The sequence below is a fragment of the Lepisma saccharinum genome, chromosome 7 (assembly GCF_977018435.1).
Source record: "Lepisma saccharinum chromosome 7, izLepSacc3.1, whole genome shotgun sequence".
Classification (NCBI taxonomy): domain Eukaryota; kingdom Metazoa; phylum Arthropoda; class Insecta; order Zygentoma; family Lepismatidae; genus Lepisma; species Lepisma saccharinum.
Genome location: NC_139235.1, coordinates 91,696,635 through 91,716,427, shown reverse-complemented (window position 1 = coordinate 91,716,427; position 19,793 = coordinate 91,696,635). Strand labels below are relative to the sequence as shown.

At 36.6% G+C, this 19,793-nt stretch overlaps 1 protein-coding gene across 4 annotated transcripts in view; it reads right to left on the bottom strand.

Moving 5' to 3' along the window:
- The window catches only part of LOC145990015 (RNA-binding protein cabeza-like), a 54,867-nt gene that overhangs the window by 19,857 nt on the left and 15,217 nt on the right, over nt 1–19,793 (bottom strand). For all 4 annotated transcript variants that reach the window (XM_083125611.1, XM_083125612.1, XM_083125613.1 and 1 more), the window contains exon 3: nt 164–376. In XM_083125611.1, the coding sequence (XP_082981737.1) occupies nt 164–376 (213 nt within the window). The remainder of the gene's footprint in view (nt 1–163; nt 377–19,793) is intronic.

The following is a 19,793-nucleotide window of genomic DNA, read 5'->3' as shown; positions in this document are numbered from 1 at the left end:
ACCTTTACCATGGAACAGTACATTCTTGAGACTGCCTCATATACAATCATACTACTACTAACAGTGAAAAAAAGAAAGCTTTTTTAATGTGCTCTATAATATTTCATCGATAACATGTTACAGCTAGTAAATAACATAACTAATAAAAAGGAGCATGACTTACCCCCGTAACTTTGTGATCCATAACTCTGTTGGCTATATCCCCCCGACTGCTGACCATAGCCCCCACCACCACCACCACCACCCTGCGGCTGGTTGTATCCTGAATACTGGTTATTGGACTGGTCATATGATGGTGGTTGGTAGTTCTGTTGATACCCCTGCGTTTGTCCCGAACCATAACTTGACTGATCATAGGATGGGTAACTGCTGCTTCCTGAGCAAAAAAGACAACTTACAATTAGCAACTACATCACAAAACACATTTATTGTATTTTCACTTGTAAACTTCCTGCTTGTTTATCAGACTGCAGGGGGAAACTAAATTGGCCAAATTACCCATAAAAAAACATCACCATTTGCTGACCTATTCCACCATATCAATAAATTGTCATCCTAAAAGTTCGTGGCATTTGTTCTAAATTATTTTCTTGCATCCACAATTTCCACAGCCAGCCTCACACATTATTATTGACGATAAAACAATGTTTTCATGTACAAAATTATATAAGGCAATAAAATAATTATTTTGAATTGTTTTTTCTATATTAAGTAACAGTAGAAAATGTGGCTCTTGAGGCAAGAACTCTTTGTTAATTAAAGAAAGCCAATAGTCACGAAATGCCTTGGTCACTGGTAGGAAAAATTGTACAAAATGTGCCTTTCCTTTAATCGAATTGTAACGAACGAATGCCAAAACTCCTCACTGGGAAGTTATAATTTTTAAAAATAATTATGACTACTGACCATATTTTTTCCCCCTACAAATACTGACAAATTACAAACTGATGAAGAAACTGACTTTCACTGACCATTTTCTACCCCTGAGACTGCCAACTCTCAAAAACTATAGCAAAAAAATAAATACATTAGAACCTCCAGTTCAAAGTATAAATTTTACCTCATAACTCTGGCCCTTAAGCATTTACCCCACACATACTACTACTGGAAGGCTTGCTTAGGAGACTATCGAATGCAGGGGTAGACAAAACTAATCCAGGCACAAGCACTTTTTCTCAGGAGCTAGCTAGTTTTTTCTTTTACAATACAGTTAAGAAAGGTTTGAACCCAACAATGAAAAAGCTGCACACTTTGAAATGTGAAAGTAAATACATCTTGCACCACAGCGGCTTTCCTACAGAAACTGGTAACAGCATCAGTAACTATGAAATACATTCTAATAAGAGGCCAAATCAAAAAGTCTTCACACCTATTTTTTTTCACACTAAATATTAGTGCGATTGAGAAACCGAGATATACATTCAATGCAATAGGTTTTTCTTTGAAAGGCTCAGTGTTCTCTCGACTAATCTGTGGCATGGCACTGCTGTCAGTTTGCCAAGATGGCTGTAGTACTCAATACGTCCACCTTGTATGAGCAGCGAAGTGTTATTAGTTTTCTATGGAGCAAAGGATGAACTCGCTAATGTGCTAACTTGGCAACAGTGCTAAGAGCTGGCGCTGAGGGGAGAGCCTTGTGGACACCTTCCCTCATGCCCTTAAGCTTTAGCTTACAGATTGACATTATGGACAAATTTGCCACATGGCAGAACAGGCTGCCACCCCTCAATCATCTGCGTGGATCTTCTTTACCCCCTCTCTCTCAGATCCTAAAAAAGGTAGGCTTTCTTTTCTTCCTTATCTCTTTCTTTGCGAAATGGGGATGATGAAGGAGAAATGATTCTCTTACACTTTCTTCATCCATCATCTTTTCTTTTCCTTTCTCCCCCATGACTTTATTGAAAATCATGCAATATATTTCAGGACTGTCTTTCTTGTTCATTAGTATACCGACTGTGGGACAAATTGAAGGCAAGTGGCTATAACTTCTTAACTTTTTGAAAAATTGAAATTAGAGTTTTCTTCTTCCTTTAAGGTGAGGTGTGACAATTTTGCACCAGGCATGCATTTATTTAAATATCGTCTGAATGGATGCTGCTATTAAAGAAAATTCATGCATAATTTGAGAGTAGGAATTTGTCCCCACGTTGCAAGTGGAAGCAGTTTTTAAAGTTTATTATTAACCCATCTGCATACCTAGTCGTCGAATCTACTGTCTGGCTGGACATTCGCTTGCCCTACCTAGTCGTTGAATCGACAGGTTCCTGATTTTCATCATGTAGTTTCTTCTTCTGTCAATAGATGGCAGAGGTTGTATGATCTTTCGATTCTATGACATTATGCTTTTGCTGCTAAGTTTTTCATACCATTCCAAGCGTATTTTCTTAAGTAATTTCTCATGTAAACAACCCTTCATTTGTTACGTCTTGCAAACATGTTGCGTAAGAATGTTGTAGAAGATTCTGCGATTGAAAAGTTGCTTTTCAATAGCAGCGAAGAGGAAAATGTGGATTTTGGAAGTGGAGATGAACAAAGGGATTCATTTTGTGTTAGTGAAATTGAAGAATGTAGTGAAAGTGAACAAGAGGTGGCTGTGGCAGGGGAAAAAATAATGAAAGATTGAGGAATGGAAATGGACATGTGTGATCAAAATTGAGTTTCTATTTATTTTTCAAGTAAACTGCATATGTGCATACTTATTACTGTACTTTCACTTCAATATATAAAATTTTCATATAAATGGCTTGGATAGATTTGACAAAATTTGACATCTTGTCTTGCTGTGCATCCATCACGGAAGAATTTAAATGGCATTTCATGGCAAAAAATTTGGCATTTAAATGGTATGCAGATGGGTTAAACTAGATACTGTGTTAGACAAATATGATGAATAAGTATTTACAGAATCCCATTATTCCTCATGGAGAGAGTACTTCACATTCAAGTTAAAAGCCAAACAAATGGGAGTTTCAACCTTTTCTAGCACAAATATCTTCAATGGATCCTCTACTCGATCATATGTTTTTCCCCGCCATTGGAAGTTTGAAATGAATCGATCATATGTTTTTCCCCGCCATTGGAAGTTTGATATCCTCAAGAAAATGAATCTAACAATTCTCCGATAACCGTAATGCTGCCTTTTTAAGACTCATCCTGGCAGTGTTGCCAAACCTGATGCACATAAAAGAACTAAATTTCCCTTAAATTGAGTTTCTAGGAGCTCGATTTACGAAGGCTGGAAAAAATGCCTCCCATGGTAATTTTAGTTAAAGGGTGGAGGGTGCTGCTATTACCGGTAATTTTAAAGTGATGACAATTTATTCTTAAGATTTCATCATCTAGATCTGTCGGCATCACCGATCCCAACAATCTACGAATGGTTGCATGAAATTCGAAATAAAGGAATCCCGAATAACAATATGTCATCTTCAAGTCAGCAACGACGCTATAAAAAGCAGTCTAGGAGGTGGGGCAACAGCCAATATAATAATATCACATGCAAATGTCTACGCATGGCAAAAGTTGGTCTATGTGGGCCGGGGGCTAGTGATTGATTGCATCATAGTGGTGCAGGTAAAGTGTTCCCCTGTGCATAACTCCACGCCATGAAGGTGTATAGGGGGTGTGGGGATAACGCCCCACACTTTCTTGATCCGGTCGTGAGTGGGGGTGATGTGATCAGCATCACACCCCTGACCGCCTTTACCCCCCCCCCCCAGGTATACATGTTATTTGATGCTGGGTGGGCACCGGGACAGCTTCCATCGTTAGAAAAGTTCCCGCATTTGAACCGGCCGGGGATCGAACCCAGGACCTTTAGCATGGTAGTCAGACGCGTTACCGACAGCCACCGTGGCGTAGCTGGTGATAATTGGATTCAAAAGAAATTATCACACTTCATTTATTTCAGTTTGGCGCAAATGTGTGTTTGACCTCATCCTGAATTAGAATGCCCTCAGTATTTTGAGGTTGCAGAGGGATTTTTTAGCATTGTTATGGAAATGTGATGTGTATGTTTATGTCAAAAGATGTGGATGTTATCATTCAATATAAATTTCATATTCAGTAGCTGATGAGATTAAATAGTTTTCGAAATGGAAGAAATTAGCATATTTTGTTTGTAATTAAAACTAAAATTTGTCTCAATTTTCCAGAACTAGAACGTGAAAATAAGCATAGAAGAAACAGTAAAAATGCATGCAAAACTAACAGATTCTACTATAACACCGAATTATGCCTCAAATTGAAAAAACACCGAAATTTAGGGAAAAATAAAACTTAACGTCTAGTGATAACTAAGGGGGTGGATATTTGCAAGCTGTTTTAATTTGGGAAAATTATGCTTTCAAAGTATTTATTCATTTAGCTTGTTTGGAAAGAATGTGGTTCTAAAGTGCATACTTTTCATATAAATTGGAAATAATTTAGTGCAATAACTTTTTCACATCTCCTCCTCGTCCTGTGTGTCAAGAATAGCCTATATTGGTCTAAAGTTCAAATCACAAACCTGAGACCTTCTGTAAACAAAACCACCTGCATGCAGAAAGCATTGCAAACTCATAGAAGTAAAATAATCCACACGAATATCAGCATTGTTACAGGATTCATTACGTAAGGTAAAACAATGGCCACTTTGTAGTATGGGATACGCTGCCGATGACGCCTCACTTTAACCTTCATGCGGGCGCGTAGGTGGTAGTTTACTGACCACGGCACAAAAACAGGAATATCTACAGCCTACGAGTGTCCCGAAGCGCGGGAGGTATTTGTATTCTCTATTTACTCTATATTATGCAATATGGTACTGAAGTCACTTGTCGGATCGGCATATTGCGCATGCCAGTCATCATCAAAAGGTAGAAGGGTGAGGTAGTCTGTAATCTACCGCCGTGCACCCGGTACTGGGACAATTTCTCCGACCTTTCGAAAAAAATGTGAGTATTCAATTTCACTTTTTTTCTTGTTTTATTGCATGTACGAGTATAAGCAATAATAAACTCTAGTTTTACAGTGCTTTGCACCATACTAGGGGTCAACAGGATCACAATTATTATGTGCTATCACCAAGAGTTTTTTTTTAACAAAATTACATTCGTTCTATCGTCAATTTCATGTTTTTCTCATAATTTTCATCTTTATTATTCATTTATTATATGACTCTCTCCCAAGCATTACCAATTATTCATTATAACAAAATAATGACAGTATAATAGTTAGGACCTACCTACCCAATAATTATTGTAGGTAGTACCTTTCATACCAAATATACTTACAGTAGGTAAAATTATGTTTTTTCCCATATTAGAAAAAGTGTGTTTATTTTTTCCAGTTTTTCAGCTCACGCTTCACAAACCCTGAAGATGTTCGAAGAATCCTCCTCAAACTGGGCGAGGAAGATCAAGCTAATGGAGTTCAGGAGGACGAAGTGGACTTCCCTGATGATGTTGATTACGAACCCCAATTTGTTGAATATGGTACCCACAACAGTGACACCGAGGAAGAGTTAGAAGAGGCAATGGAAGACGACAACCAGAGTCTTGAGGAGGGAGAAGAAGACGACGAAAGTCCAGGTTTGAGATTTTACATCGGAAAGAATGGTGATACGATTTGGGCAAACAAACCTCACACACAAACCACTAAAACTAAGTCTGCAAACATTATAAAAACTCTTCCGGGTCCCAAAGGGGAAGCTAGAAAATGTCAAACAAGGCTCGAATGTTTTCTGACACTAATTTCTCCACAAATGATCGATGACATTGTCAAATACACTAATATACACATTGCTCAACGAAAGACTGAAAGGCAAAATCTGTCTAGCACCAGCTTTCGGGACAGGGATTACAGGCCCACCTCACGAGCAGAAATAAAAGCAGTTTTTGGAGCTCTGTTCTTGATGGCAGTCAAACGTGGAAACCACGCAGATATTTCAGAGTTTTTCACAAAAAAATGGGACTGGTTTGATTATTTTGCGGGCTAATTTTACTGACGCAGGTTTCGAATGTTGCTAAGATCTCTTCGTTCTGACAACATACATTCTCGTCAAGTGCGATCTGCTACCGATAAATTAGCTCCTATACGTGACACTTTCAGACAGCCTTTGTAGCAAATTGTCAAAGAGCCTACAATGTTGGTGAAAGTGTAACCATCGACGAAATGCTGGTGGCTTTTCGTGGTCGATGTAGTTTTATACAGTACATGCCGAATAAGCCCTCAAAGTATGGATTGAAAATATATTGTGTATGTGATTCTCAGACATATTATACTTATAATATGATGATTTATTGTGGAACCTCCAACAAGCCATTTGATATAGTGACCAATTTGTGTGATCCATTGAAAAAAAGTAGTCGGAACGTTACAACAGATAACTGGTTTAGTAGTTACCCCTTGGCTGAACATCTGTTATCGGTTGGCTTGACTTTCCTTGGGACTTTGAGAAGCAATAAAGCTGAACTTCCGCCCGAATTTGTGAAACAAAATCCCAACCTCGTCCCTGGCCATCATTTATTTGGGTGTAACGACGTCGCAACTTTGATCTCGTATGCTACCAAAAAGAAGTTAGTTTTGGTTTTGTCAACATTGCACGATAATGCCAGTGCAGATAATGGATTATAACGCCACAAAAGGAGGGGTCGACACCGTTGATCTGATGTGTTCGCGGATTACGACATCCAAAAGAACACAAAGGTGGCCAATGGTAATTTTCTACCGAGACCTCGTTATTGCTGGGATAAATTCCATGAGGATATATGAAATGAATAATCCATTGAAATCCTTTAGACGGCGGCAGTATATTTTTGAGTTGGCACTGGAACTGATGGAAGAAAACCTGAGGCAACGAGCAAATGTGAATACACTTCCCAAAGATCTGGAAATTTTTCTAACCCAGTATCGAGAACAAGGAACTACCAGCAATGAGGTTGTGAATCCAAACAGACGAAGTTTCTGTTACATTTGCGGTTCAAAAAAGAACAACATAACTAAATTACGTTGTAGTAATTGTAACAAAAGTGTATGTAAATCACATTCAGTACCAACATGTGTTAATTGCCTCAGTAATATTTCATCCAAATCAGATGATGAATAGTGCAATATTTTACTTATTTTGATGTACTTAGTACAAAATTATAATAACGCTACTTTCATGTGACTGTTTTTTGTTCCTTTTTAATAATTCATGGAGATATGCATCTATTATTGATTGTGTAATGAATGCCTTCCTATTTTGATATACCTAGTACAACATTATGTTACTTGATTAAATTAGCGAGACGAATAACTACTTTCTTTCAATGTTGAATACTTTTGTTACCTAAATACTTAAAAGACTGATTGATATTTTTAGTTCCTGCTGTAAGATAAAATAAATTGTGTGCTGTGAGAGAGTTTAAAAACCTCAATGAATATTGCACTTTATTTTATATATTGATCAAGTTTTAATAAATGTTTTCATGGTTAAATATGTGTGTTCACGATTCTATTAAAAATATCCCCGATTACAAAGGTTTATGGTGAGATATAACCGGTAAAATACGTGAAAACTAGGTGGCGGTAGATTACCGCCCCGCGCCCACTAGTGTTTAAAAAAAGGTGCACCCACATGAAGGTTAAACCCAATGCTCTTTCTTTTTTTTTACTTATTGCTTCACCTTTATGGTTAACTCTTTGCACCAGTAATCATTTCCCATAAATTTGGCTTCTTTCTTGCATGTGAATTGAATATATTTTACTTGCATTTCTTTTAGACAAAACGATAACATGGTAATGTATATTTCTAAGGATGATATAGATAGGAGTGTATTTGAAATTTGTAAATTTTATGTAAATTGTATTTTTTTGTAAATAAATATATTAATGATGATTATCAAAACAAGACAAAGAAAGTTCGTAAATTTATTGCAGTTGGAAACTTTGACACTCATCCTAATAACGATTTTTGTTCCACCAAATATAGTGCACTTCGTAAAATAACTTCGTGACATGGCAAGGCAAGATAAGTGTGAACATTCTGTAGTAATATGCATTGTAACTTTTAATGAGCTTAGAGATTTGTGTACACAATTATATTTTATAACATTGGTTACTTTCTAAAAATAATCATGTGAACAGCAAGGAAGTAGTGCAACTTAGTAATATTGCCTGACTTATCCTTAGAAAAATAACATGCACAGTCCTATGCATGCGGGAAGGTCTCCGTGTTCTCCGAGCTTGTTTTCAAAACACCAGCAAGGACAGCCTTTGAAAAGGGGTGAGAAACAGATTCTACTTAATATTTATGTAACGTTCTGTCAGTGGTATCCTGAGAAACCAGTAAATGCAGTGGTTAAGTCGGTATCCCAGTGTAGTGGTGTGTCAGTGTCTGCCGTTTTAAGGGTTATGAAAAAGAGAGAATGACCGGGAGAGTAACAATGTATGCTGCTGCATATTCATCTGATGTTTTGAGAGCAGGTTCTTACATTCAGAGGATCTTATATAAAATGAATAGGTGCGGCGAACTATGAGTGTAACAGCAGATGATTGCAGTCATGAATCAGCTGACGTGAAGTGATACATCGAATCGGGTCAAGGACATTCAGTAACAGGATACTACAGCTGTTGCAAATATAAAGAAAACCACCCCTTCCCGCCATTCACAGACATATTGAAACTGTTCATCCCTTGGGGGGATGCTACATATACTTATATGTTTATGCTTTCAAGGAATTTACTGGAACCTCCCAAACTACAGTGTGATATTCTCCATCCAGTGTAAGAACAAAGTAAATGCAAACAAAACAAAAGGACTTGCGAACTTCAACTTGATTCCATAATCTTCAGGTTGCAGATAACGCGAGAGTTTCCTCTAAAAAAAATTGTAAATCTGATGTGACCACTTCCCTACTTAAAATAAATCAATCAATCCTAAACTTTGATTTTTCTTCAAAATTGAATATTAGTTTTGGCCTTAAATTTCAGCCATTTCATAGAGATTGTGAAAAAGGTACAGAACATAAAATATAGCTTAAAATTTACTGAAAACAATGTTTACACAGCTTTATATCATTTTTCTTAGCTGAGTTATCACTTATTATTGCAACTGTCTGCAAAGAGCAAAAATGCCAGAAGTCCTGAAACAAACAATGGCCGCCATTTTAAAAGAAAGTAAAGTTTTAGATAAATAATGCCTGCTATGAACTACCCATGCATAAGGTTACAACATTTAAAAAATTGTCAAGCAGCCAGTGCTGGGCCATTCGGTATGTACTGACCCATATGCATTCTAGACAAAATCCCTGTTCTTAGTACAATTTATGAGAGCTGAATGTGGATAAACATCATAGTAATGCCTCCTCCCATGCATTCAACATTTCTAACAATATTATGCGTATTCATATTAGTGGTAAGTTGCAAGTATTTTAGGGCCATTTGTGAAAAATATAACTGTGCCGGCGGAACAATGGTTCATACATTGAAACCTGTCATTTTTATTGTGAACAATATTACCATTCTGATTTTTAAATATTATGTTGAACATATAACGATTACACTAATAATTTACCAAAAGTGAGGTATCTTTTTCATCACAATATATTACTTTAAAGATTTTTCTACTTTCTGAGCAAGTAATAGTGGTAACACAGTCATATTCTGTTAGGACTGTCCTCCTTCCCTCCAACAATACCTAAATCACCACAATATTCCACATAGTTCTCAAAATATGACACATTTTGTGTCACATGGTGTGTTCATTTGTCCACACAATTTCTGAAAATCTTTGTAATTTTCAACATATTTGTTAGACAAGTCTAATATTACATATTTGTCATATTGGACCAAGGATTATCTATCAGTATGTGACTGCAATATTGACATTCACAATTATTATGAACTTATTGTAAAAAAAATTAAGGTGTTCGCACCACTGATACATATTTCATTTGTTTAGAAAGTTGTTGATAAAAATTGAACATCGAAGAAAGGCTGTGAATACTATCTATTCTTGTGATTGTACAAGTGTGTTAATATAGATATATATTCGAAATTATGATGTGTCTAAATTTTTTTATTTGTGCAATCCGTGACCTTAACTAAAAGATTATTTGGGATTAGGCAAAAGTCATGTCTCAAATCATTGACGACCGTGAAAAGGACCCAATTAATGAAGTGTATCTTCGGTTTTTGACAAACGAATGTATTTAGTTCTTAACTTTTAAATTTGATTACCCTTGTACAATTTTGAAACTTGTGTATATTATGGCTGATAAAACAGGGAAAGATGTAAGACTACATAATCATTAGAAGGAAACTGTTCACTACGACAACAGTAATTCAACATCTGAAGTGCAAGATGGAAAAGTAAGCAAGCAGACTGGTACATCTGTGAATATTGCCTGTTGTAATGATCCAGATAGTGATCTCAGATATATATATACACAGTGTGTACTTTGTCTTTCTTAGTATCATGTTAATTGCTTAAGGTTAACTACAACACACTGGCTTATTTATTCTACCACCAGTGAACAATTTCATTGTTCTAAATGTAATCCAGAATATGATCCTTCCAAATTATCATCTTATTTGGAAACTGTTACTCCAAATTTTCTCTGAACTTCTGGACACCATTAAAGGTATTAAGCTTTCTATGGAGGATAAATTAGATCAGAAGTTTAAGGAATCCAGTGAGCAGCTAAACAGGAAACTGCAGGATTCAGTTAAGCAGGAAACTGCAGGAATCTAACAATCAGCTAAATAGGAACCTTCAGGAATCTAGTGAGCAGCTAAACAGGAAACTTCAGGAACCCAGTCAAGAGATTAAGGAATACAATGAACAGCTCAATCAAAAACTTCAAGACACATGAACGTCTAAAACTAAGAACAAAAATTGGAACAATTGAACTAGAAGCTCTCCCATCTGGAGCTGGACACAAAGTTTTGTACAGTTAATGAAGACAAAGAATGTCAGCAGTAGGTTGGACATTGTCTTAAGTGACAACAAAAATTGATTCTGTTGCTGTTGCATGTGTTAGGTCTAACGAACAGCCAGAGAACAAATGGAAAGAAGAATTTAAGACTGTTGATGACAGGTTAATTGTATTAGAATAAAACAGAGAAACATTTCGGTACTTTTGAAACTAATTTAAATGATAATTCCTCTCAGCTTATCAACATTAAGGACAGGTTGTTGACCACTGAAACATTACAAATTTTGCAGCAACATTCAACTACGAATAATGTCAGTAGTAACGGTGATATGCAAATAATTAGTGTAAATGCAACTCGCCAATCTAACCAAAGAATGGATTCCGGATTGAGTTCATCCTCAAGCTTTGTGAGAAACAAATGTCAAACGATTGATAAAAGGCTCACGTTCTCGTAAACATGTTACTTGGAAGCGTAAAGATAATAGTGGTTCACATGTTGCTCAAAGCTTTATTCATGATGTAGGTAGGCGTACTTCCAACCTAAGTACAGGTCTTGTTACAAATCAGTTTCATTTAGATCTGTTACGTCAACAAACTCTGTATATGACAATATTCATCGACCATCATCAGCGTTCGTGGCAGTTTGGGAAAAAGAGAAAATGCCAGAAGATTGGAAAAGGGGTCTTATAATAAAAATTCCAAAAAAAGGCGATATGACAAATTGTAATAACTGGAGAGGAATCACGCTGTTATCGGTCCCAAGTAAAATACTAACTAGGGTTATATTAAATCGCATTCAAGATAAAGTAGAAGCCAAGATTAGGAGAGCAAGCAGGATTTCGTTCTAGTAGATCCTGCACAGATCAAATCTGTACATTAAGGATTATCATTGAGCAATGCATAGAATGGAATACTAGATTGTATACCATCTTTGTAGATTTTGAGAAAGCCTTTGATTCTATAACAAGGGAAAAAATGTGGCAAATATTACAGAAGTTTGGAATACCACTTAAGATGATAAGGATAATCCAGGAGTCATATCGACAATACAAGAGTCAGTTATTCATGAAGGAGATGTTACAGAACCCTTTGAAACAGAATCTGGAGTGATGCAGGGATGTATTCTGTCACCTCTTATTTTTCTTCTCGTAATTGATACAGTAATGAGGGAAACCGTAAAGGGAAAAAGAAGAGGAATGCAATGGGGCCTTATGGATAGATTAGAAGATTTAGATTTTGCCGATGATGTGTGTGTGTTGTCAGAATCTTATAGAGATGCAAAAACTAAATTGGAAGATCTGGTTGTAGAAGCTAAAAAATTCGGACTGACATAAAATAAATCAAAGACTAAAACAATGCGAATAAATGCAAGAATTCAAGATTATATTCAATTAGAAAATGAAATATTAGAAGATGTAGATAATTTTACCTACTTAGGAAGTGTAGTTGCAACCAGGAGACAGGACATGATGTAAAACAACGCATCAAGAAAGCAAATGGGGCCTTTGTACAACTCTACCCAATATGGAAAAGTAGGATTATAACTACAGAAACAAAGTTAAAGACTTTTAGAAGCAATGTTAAATCAGTATTGCTGTATGGAGCAGAATCCTGGAAAGTCACAACAGATGTCTCAGGAGAATATTAAATGTAAATTGGCCAGAAGTAATCACAAATCAAGAACTTTGGATACGAGCATCAGAAGACCAGATTAAAAACCAAATTAAAAGAAGAAAATGGAACTGGATAGGACACACACTAAGGAAAGCAGACAACACAATTGAAAAGCAAGCACTTTACTGGAACCCTCAAGGTGCTAGAAAAAGGGGAAGACCCAAAAGCTCATGGAGACGTACTGTTGAAGGAAAACAACAGGGGAAAAGTTGGAAAGAAATGAAGAAGATCGCATGCAAAAGAGTGAGGATAGAGACACTTCATGGATGCCCTATGTTCCAATAGGAACGGAAGGAATTAAGTCAAAGTAAGTAAGTCATCATTTCATACTTGTAATGTTCAGAGTAATCCTTTATCTTGTACTTGGTGCACAAGTGATGAGCTTGCTGATTCGATCAATGTTTCGCTTTGCCGTGAACCTAACTAGGATCATCGTAGTTATGTACACGATTTTAGGAAAGAAGTAGGAGAACATTCTAGATATGTTTATGAACGTAACACATATAACGTACATAGCACTTGTCCTCAAGAAAAATCTGTGGGAAATTACATTTTCAATCCAAATACAAATCATCATGTTGGAAATCAAGCTCACACATGCCTACACCTTTTGTATCTGATAGTGGTAGAACTAGGTGTTTAAAAATTAATGAATTAGATCATCCGGCAAAATAGAAGTTCAATCTGCTAGAGAATATATAGAACAATTGACTAGCACTTTGGATTTGATTGGTATTCCTAAACATTTGTGATTGCAAAGTGTGCAACGGTGATGTGCAGGATATTGGTTTAGAGCACATAAACGTCAATTTTCTTCATACGACAATTTCGTTCAAAGGTTTATGAACCAACTCGCGTCAACAGAGGTTATTCAGTCACAATTAGCAGTGTTGAGAATAGAAATTATGATGCGTCACAACATGGAAATTTAGAAACTTTTGCTCTGAAAACATTCAAGTTACTGCAATCTTGTAGATTGTCCTCTGACACTGATGTTATCCAACTTATTATTAAATTGTCAGATTACGTTGCTAATAATAATATAACATGCCATGAAATAACATCTGCAGATCAACTTACCGGGGTGGGGGGGGGGACAAGTATGTTGAGAAAACTAGGCATTGTGAAAACTAACCGAAGGGGACAAATGTGTCTTCCACAAGAGGAATTCAACGGTGACAGTCTCTAAATCTTATAAAGGGAGTGAACAAACTAAAACGAAATTGAATGTTCGACAGGTGAATCTTAAAAGGGACAAAATCAGACTATTTCGTCTACTCAAACATCTGCATCTAGTCACGAATGGCGAAATTTTCGACGAACACATTATCATGGTAATAGTCAACTTAATCCTGGCAATAATGGTAATGAAAGTGGAAAGAAATTGTTGAGATTTAAACAAAATGGAAACACTGCAATGTATTCTAAACTTTGGAAATAGGTTTAATAATTGAACCAATGTAAAAGGCAGAAATTTCCTCAGAAACAGGTATTGTAATGGATATCAGTCTAATTATGTACAACCTGGTCAAGGTGTGCCTCATGATGCTAATTCTTATGTGACACAAACAGGGAGTAATTATAGACCTGAATACAGTAATAATTTTTAACACACACCATCCTACTCAAGCTGCAAGAGTTTCATCGACTTGGGAAGGTTACGAAACATCACAAGTCCAGATTACACCTCAAGCCAGTATGTCAAGTAATACAGGATTGACACCAGCTATTAACGGGCCTACCTATACCTGTAACCAGAGTACAACAACAGTTAAACTCAAAATAATGTGAATAATTTTCCTTTCAATTGAAATGGCACACAGATGTGCCTCTTTCTCTCCTTTTTATCCTAGGCAAGAAGTGCAGAAGAATTCTAGTAATGATAATAGTTCGGACCCTAATTTTACAGGATATAATTATACAAATGTTTTACAAGTTAATTTTTTGCTTGAGTGGTTTGAGGAAGAACCAGACTGGCTTTCTACTGGAGCTGGGGCAACTGAAATTTTAGTATTTTAGAATCTGAAAGAGGAGTCCAACGAGCTATCAATCATCCTCCTAGATCAAGTAGGAACGGAGATATGCAGATTTTAAATTTTCACCAAAAAAATAATTAAAAATCACTTATTAAACACTTATCTTTTAGTTTTCAGATTCGAAGTGTATTTCTCATGATATGTGACCATTCCGGGACTTTTGGACCACCTGGTATATTCGAAATTATAATGTGTCTACATTTTTTTATTTGTGCAATCCGTGAATTTAACTAAAAGATTATTTGGGATTAGGCAAGTCTCATGTAAAAAAAAAAATTGGAAGCAAATCCGTAACTATGTGGCAAACTGTTAGCCAATTTCGCATGGAATGACCCATATAAATTAAGGAAATCGGTCCTTTGGTTTGGGCCACGACTTCATGGCTTTGGAAAGCATGTGCAACAGTGCATTCAACACTTTTTGACTGTAAAACTAGTTATTGTCTACATATGTGCAACTTTATTAATTTCTTTTACATATTTTGCACGTAATGGAGGGTTATTAATTTCTAGCATGAAATTGAGGGTATTTTCCCTCTTGCTGAGCTGTCGTTGAGTGCATGACCGTCCTGTTATCAGAAGCAAAAACCTACAACAAGCCCCAGCAACCAGTTGTAATTTCCTGCTTCGTATACGTTGTCTATCTGTTAAATAACGAATGACAGAAATGCAATATTTTTTACTATCCATGTTGAAATATATTAGCTAACTGTACTGTAAATATGGGTCTGCAGGCGGGAATTGCTTCAAATCTTCTAAATATGAGGGCAGTGACACGTCCCCAGAAAGTGGGAGCGTATTGTCGCATTCATAAAGCATACACAGATTGTAATGCACCATTTTTACGACACCTCTAAAATTTATAGTGCATATAAATCTGGCATCTAGTGAGGTGGTCACATGACGTACTCTCCCCATGGCATGTAGACTATAATTCAGATTTAATTTTCCCTATTTGTATATGAATTAGATTTTGACTCACTACAATAAAGTTATTTCATATTTCAGAACATTTCTCTACATATACTCCATATTCACATGATATCTACTGTCCCCATGTGACAGAGTTGGGTGAATTTCTGGCACCATTAAGATGCTGATTTTTCAGGTATTTCAACTAACGCCGAGCATGTTTTCAATTAGAAATTCCAATGCTTCTAAATGAAACGTTCGAGGACAAATTATACCTAGTTTTGTTCAGTACTTTGCGCTATAATCCTGATGGAAAAAATAAATTTGAGTGCATGACCGTCCTGTTATCAGAAGCAAAAACCTACAACAAGCCCCAGCAACCAGTTGTAATTTCCTGCTTCGTATACGTTGTCTATCTGTTAAATAACGAATGACAGAAATGCAATATTTTTTACTATCCATGTTGAATTATATTAGCTAACTGTACTGTAAATATGGGTCTGCAGGCGGGAATTGCTTCAAATCTTCTAAATATGAGGGCAGTGACACGTCCCCAGAAAGTGGGAGCGTATTGTCGCATTCATAAAGCATACACAGATTGTAATGCACCATTTTTACGACACCTCTAAAATTTATAGTGCATATAAATCTGGCATCTAGTGAGGTGGTCACATGACGTACTCTCCCCATGGCATGTAGACTATAATTCAGATTTAATTTTCCCTATTTGTATATGAATTAGATTTTGACTCACTACAATAAAGTTATTTCATATTTCAGAACATTTCTCTACATATACTCCATATTCACATGATATCTACTGTCCCCATGTGACAGAGTTGGGTGAATTTCTGGCACCATTAAGATGCTGATTTTTCAGGTATTTCAACTAACGCCGAGCATGTTTTCAATTAGAAATTCCAATGCTTCTAAATGAAACGTTCGAGGACAAATTATACCTAGTTTTGTTCAGTACTTTGCGCTATAATCCTGATCAGGGTGGCTACAAACAAGCAGAAATGAAATTCCCTGACTTTTCCAGGTTTTCCAGGACAAAATTTAAATTTTTCCCTGACAATTACAAACTAAACTAAATCGATGTTTTTGCAAATGGAAATAATAAACTCATACAGATCCACGTATGGTTTTGCTAAGTACCAATATTATCTTCTATTAAATTGACTTAATTTCTCTATTCTCTATGATTTCAATTCAAACTGCAAAATAATGAATTTGGAAAATTATTACAATTCACAAGCTAAGTAAGGATTATGGAATTTTGTCATACGCAGTAAGTTTAAAATAAAACACTTGATTATTTTTAAAGTTACGACTAAATGAGATAAGAGTGATTGATTAAGAAATACAATTTGTAATTTATCAGTCATACATTCTCTGTATTATATGCTGATATTTCCACTGAGGTTTGGAACCCTCTGCTTGCAAAAACTATGAGTGCGGACTCATTTTTCAATGTATAAAGCTACTTCTCTCTTCTCTGTAAAGCAAACAACTTAACTCTTGCATATAAGTGAAACAACTGAATCAAACAAAAGAAAGTGTCATATTTCCTTACATTATCGATGGGATTTCTGCTTCAGTACAGTATATCCAAGTGAAGTGCTGTGAAACTGACAACATGCAGTTATAGCATTAATGCTGACGAAAAGGGTATGTAAGTATTAGAAATTTAACGCAAGGAATTTATAGAATTGCAATGTATAGGTACCTGATTTAGATAACCAACACATTAAAACAGGAACACTCTAATAATAAAAGCTTCTGAAAGTTCATATACGAGGGGCATCCTGAAAAAGCTCCAATAGTGCCTATACGCAACACTAGTGGTCGGAGAGCGACACACACACATACAGGCAGGAAGAAGTGGCATGTAGCTGTAATCTGGTACAGTTGCAATGTAGCCGGTTTAGGACGGTTCTAGGTTAAAGATTGCAGCTCTCATAAAGTCTCTCACCGACTGCGATGTAGCCTACATTGCACGCTCAGAATTTGGCACAGAGCAATCGTGTGAGTTGTGCAGACCGGACGTCGTGCGTGATAGTATGGTCAGACGATGGTGCAGACAATTCACGGAAGGCCAATCGAATGTGCACAAGCACAACCCCATAGAGCTGAGTACACACGGGCCCTTTGCATCACTTCAGGTGAGAGATCTTAGACCACTCCCTGTACAGCGCTGGCCTTGAATGTACCTACTTTCATCTCTTTGTTTAACTGAAGAGGTTTCTGGCAAGGCAACGATTTGACAGCTACATTGCTGAAGAGATAGTTCCAGTCTTTGCTGTCAGACACATATACCATGGGCATACAAAATTTAGTGCCATGCTGCGACACATGCCAGAACAACGGTGGTGATTATGCCGAAAATTTTTCCCAAAATTCACATTTTCATTTTAGCACATTTTCTGGCAAATATCTAAAATTATACCTTCATGGTGTTTTTAAACTACTGTTTCAAATTGTAAGTCACATGGCTTATGCCTCTTCGCGAGAGTTTGATATCTTGAAAGTTATTTTGGGAAAGTTATTTTCCATACCCCTTTATTAATTTTAAGGTAAGGATATTAGATAATGGAATTTTGGTGTGGAGTTAGGGCCCCACACTTTCTTGATCACGGCTGAAGTTGGGGGTAATGTGATCAGCACCACACTCCTGGCTACCTTTATCCCTCAAAGTTTCCTCAAGGTACCAGCTTCATATGAGGCTGGGTGGGCGCCGGAGCAGTTTGAATAGGTGGAAAACATCCCGGTACTCCCCCGCAGGGGATCGACCCCGGGTCTCTCACATAGTAGTCAGATGCCCTAACGACTGAGCTCCATTATTACTCACTCGACAAATGCCGATAGTGCGCACTTAGCTTGGTAATTCAAAACATATCTCGTGCGACAAATTCGAAGATGTGGCTCCCGTTTGACGGTAGATACACACTCGATCTGTTAGAACCCTGCCACTTTGCTCTGTGATGCAAATGGTTTTGATAGAAGTTGAAAAAATCGTGGGAAATAAATGATTTAATGTGGCTGTCGGAATTATTCCACGTACGTATAACTCTATAGTTTACTCTTGAGTAAAATGTTGGAAAACTTACATGTTCTATGTACACAAACATGGCCTAGAAAAGACAAGGGTGTTGGATTTCATGGAATTTTTCATTGTTTTAGGGCATTTCTTTAAAAAAAATCGCTAAAAATGCCTATAATTCGCATTATTTCGATATTTCGAATGGGCGAAAAATGTGTCCAGACATCACTGCACATTCCTAAACATAATTTCGCAGCAATTACCATTTTTCACGGTTTTGGAGTTTGCAAAAAATCAATGTACCTAGTAATTGGAAATTACTTTCTGGCCACCCCTCGTATAAATCAGTAGATGGAAAGTGAAAATTTAGCAGGGCTGGCAGAGAAAAGTCAATTCTTGAAGAAAGTGATTTGCTGTTATGATTGAATAATTTGAGTAAATATGATATTAGAATATTTACGTATTTATTACTAGTATTTTATTTCATAATATTGGACATTAACTTCACTCAGTGAGAGATTTAAGACCATCTCTCACGAGATTAAACAGACAGGACAGAGAGTGGCGTTAATTTCATTGCAATACTAGTGTTGCAGTATATTTGAGGTTTGGAGCATGCACTTGCCAATTTTTAAAACGTTCACCAATGCAGTTTTATGTTTCACTTTTTCGTGATAGTATTTAATATACATCCCGTTTGGTTGGATTCTTCTTGATATCTAAGAATAGTGCAATGTCATTGTAAACGTATGTTAACTTGTGCGAAACCAGTAATACGTCAGGATTATAAAAGAAAGCCTTCGCAAGCACTGCTACATTCAATAAGGTGAAGTGAGCCAGAAGAGTAATAAAATTCCAGCAGCATATTTTCAGTCTAAAGCTCTTCTTGTTTATGCATGCGATTTTTGTTGGATGTTTCAGTCCATTCAATTTCTGTTGCATGTTGCAGTGAGATACTTTGTCGGGTGGCGATATTCAACAAAAATCGTATGTATCAATGGAACATATTTGTTTCCATGTTCCTTCAGTTTGCCCAACAAAATGCCTTACTACGATGTCCGACAACTATCGGACGGCGCCACCCGCTCTTATCCCCTCCATCTGTCGACAGGTCCCCTTACTACTCCCATACGGACAAGAAAAAATGATAATTCAATGCATTTTCCACATAATAACATAATATTTAGAGGCTTAACCTTTACTCCTCCGATGATACCAACCATGGTAT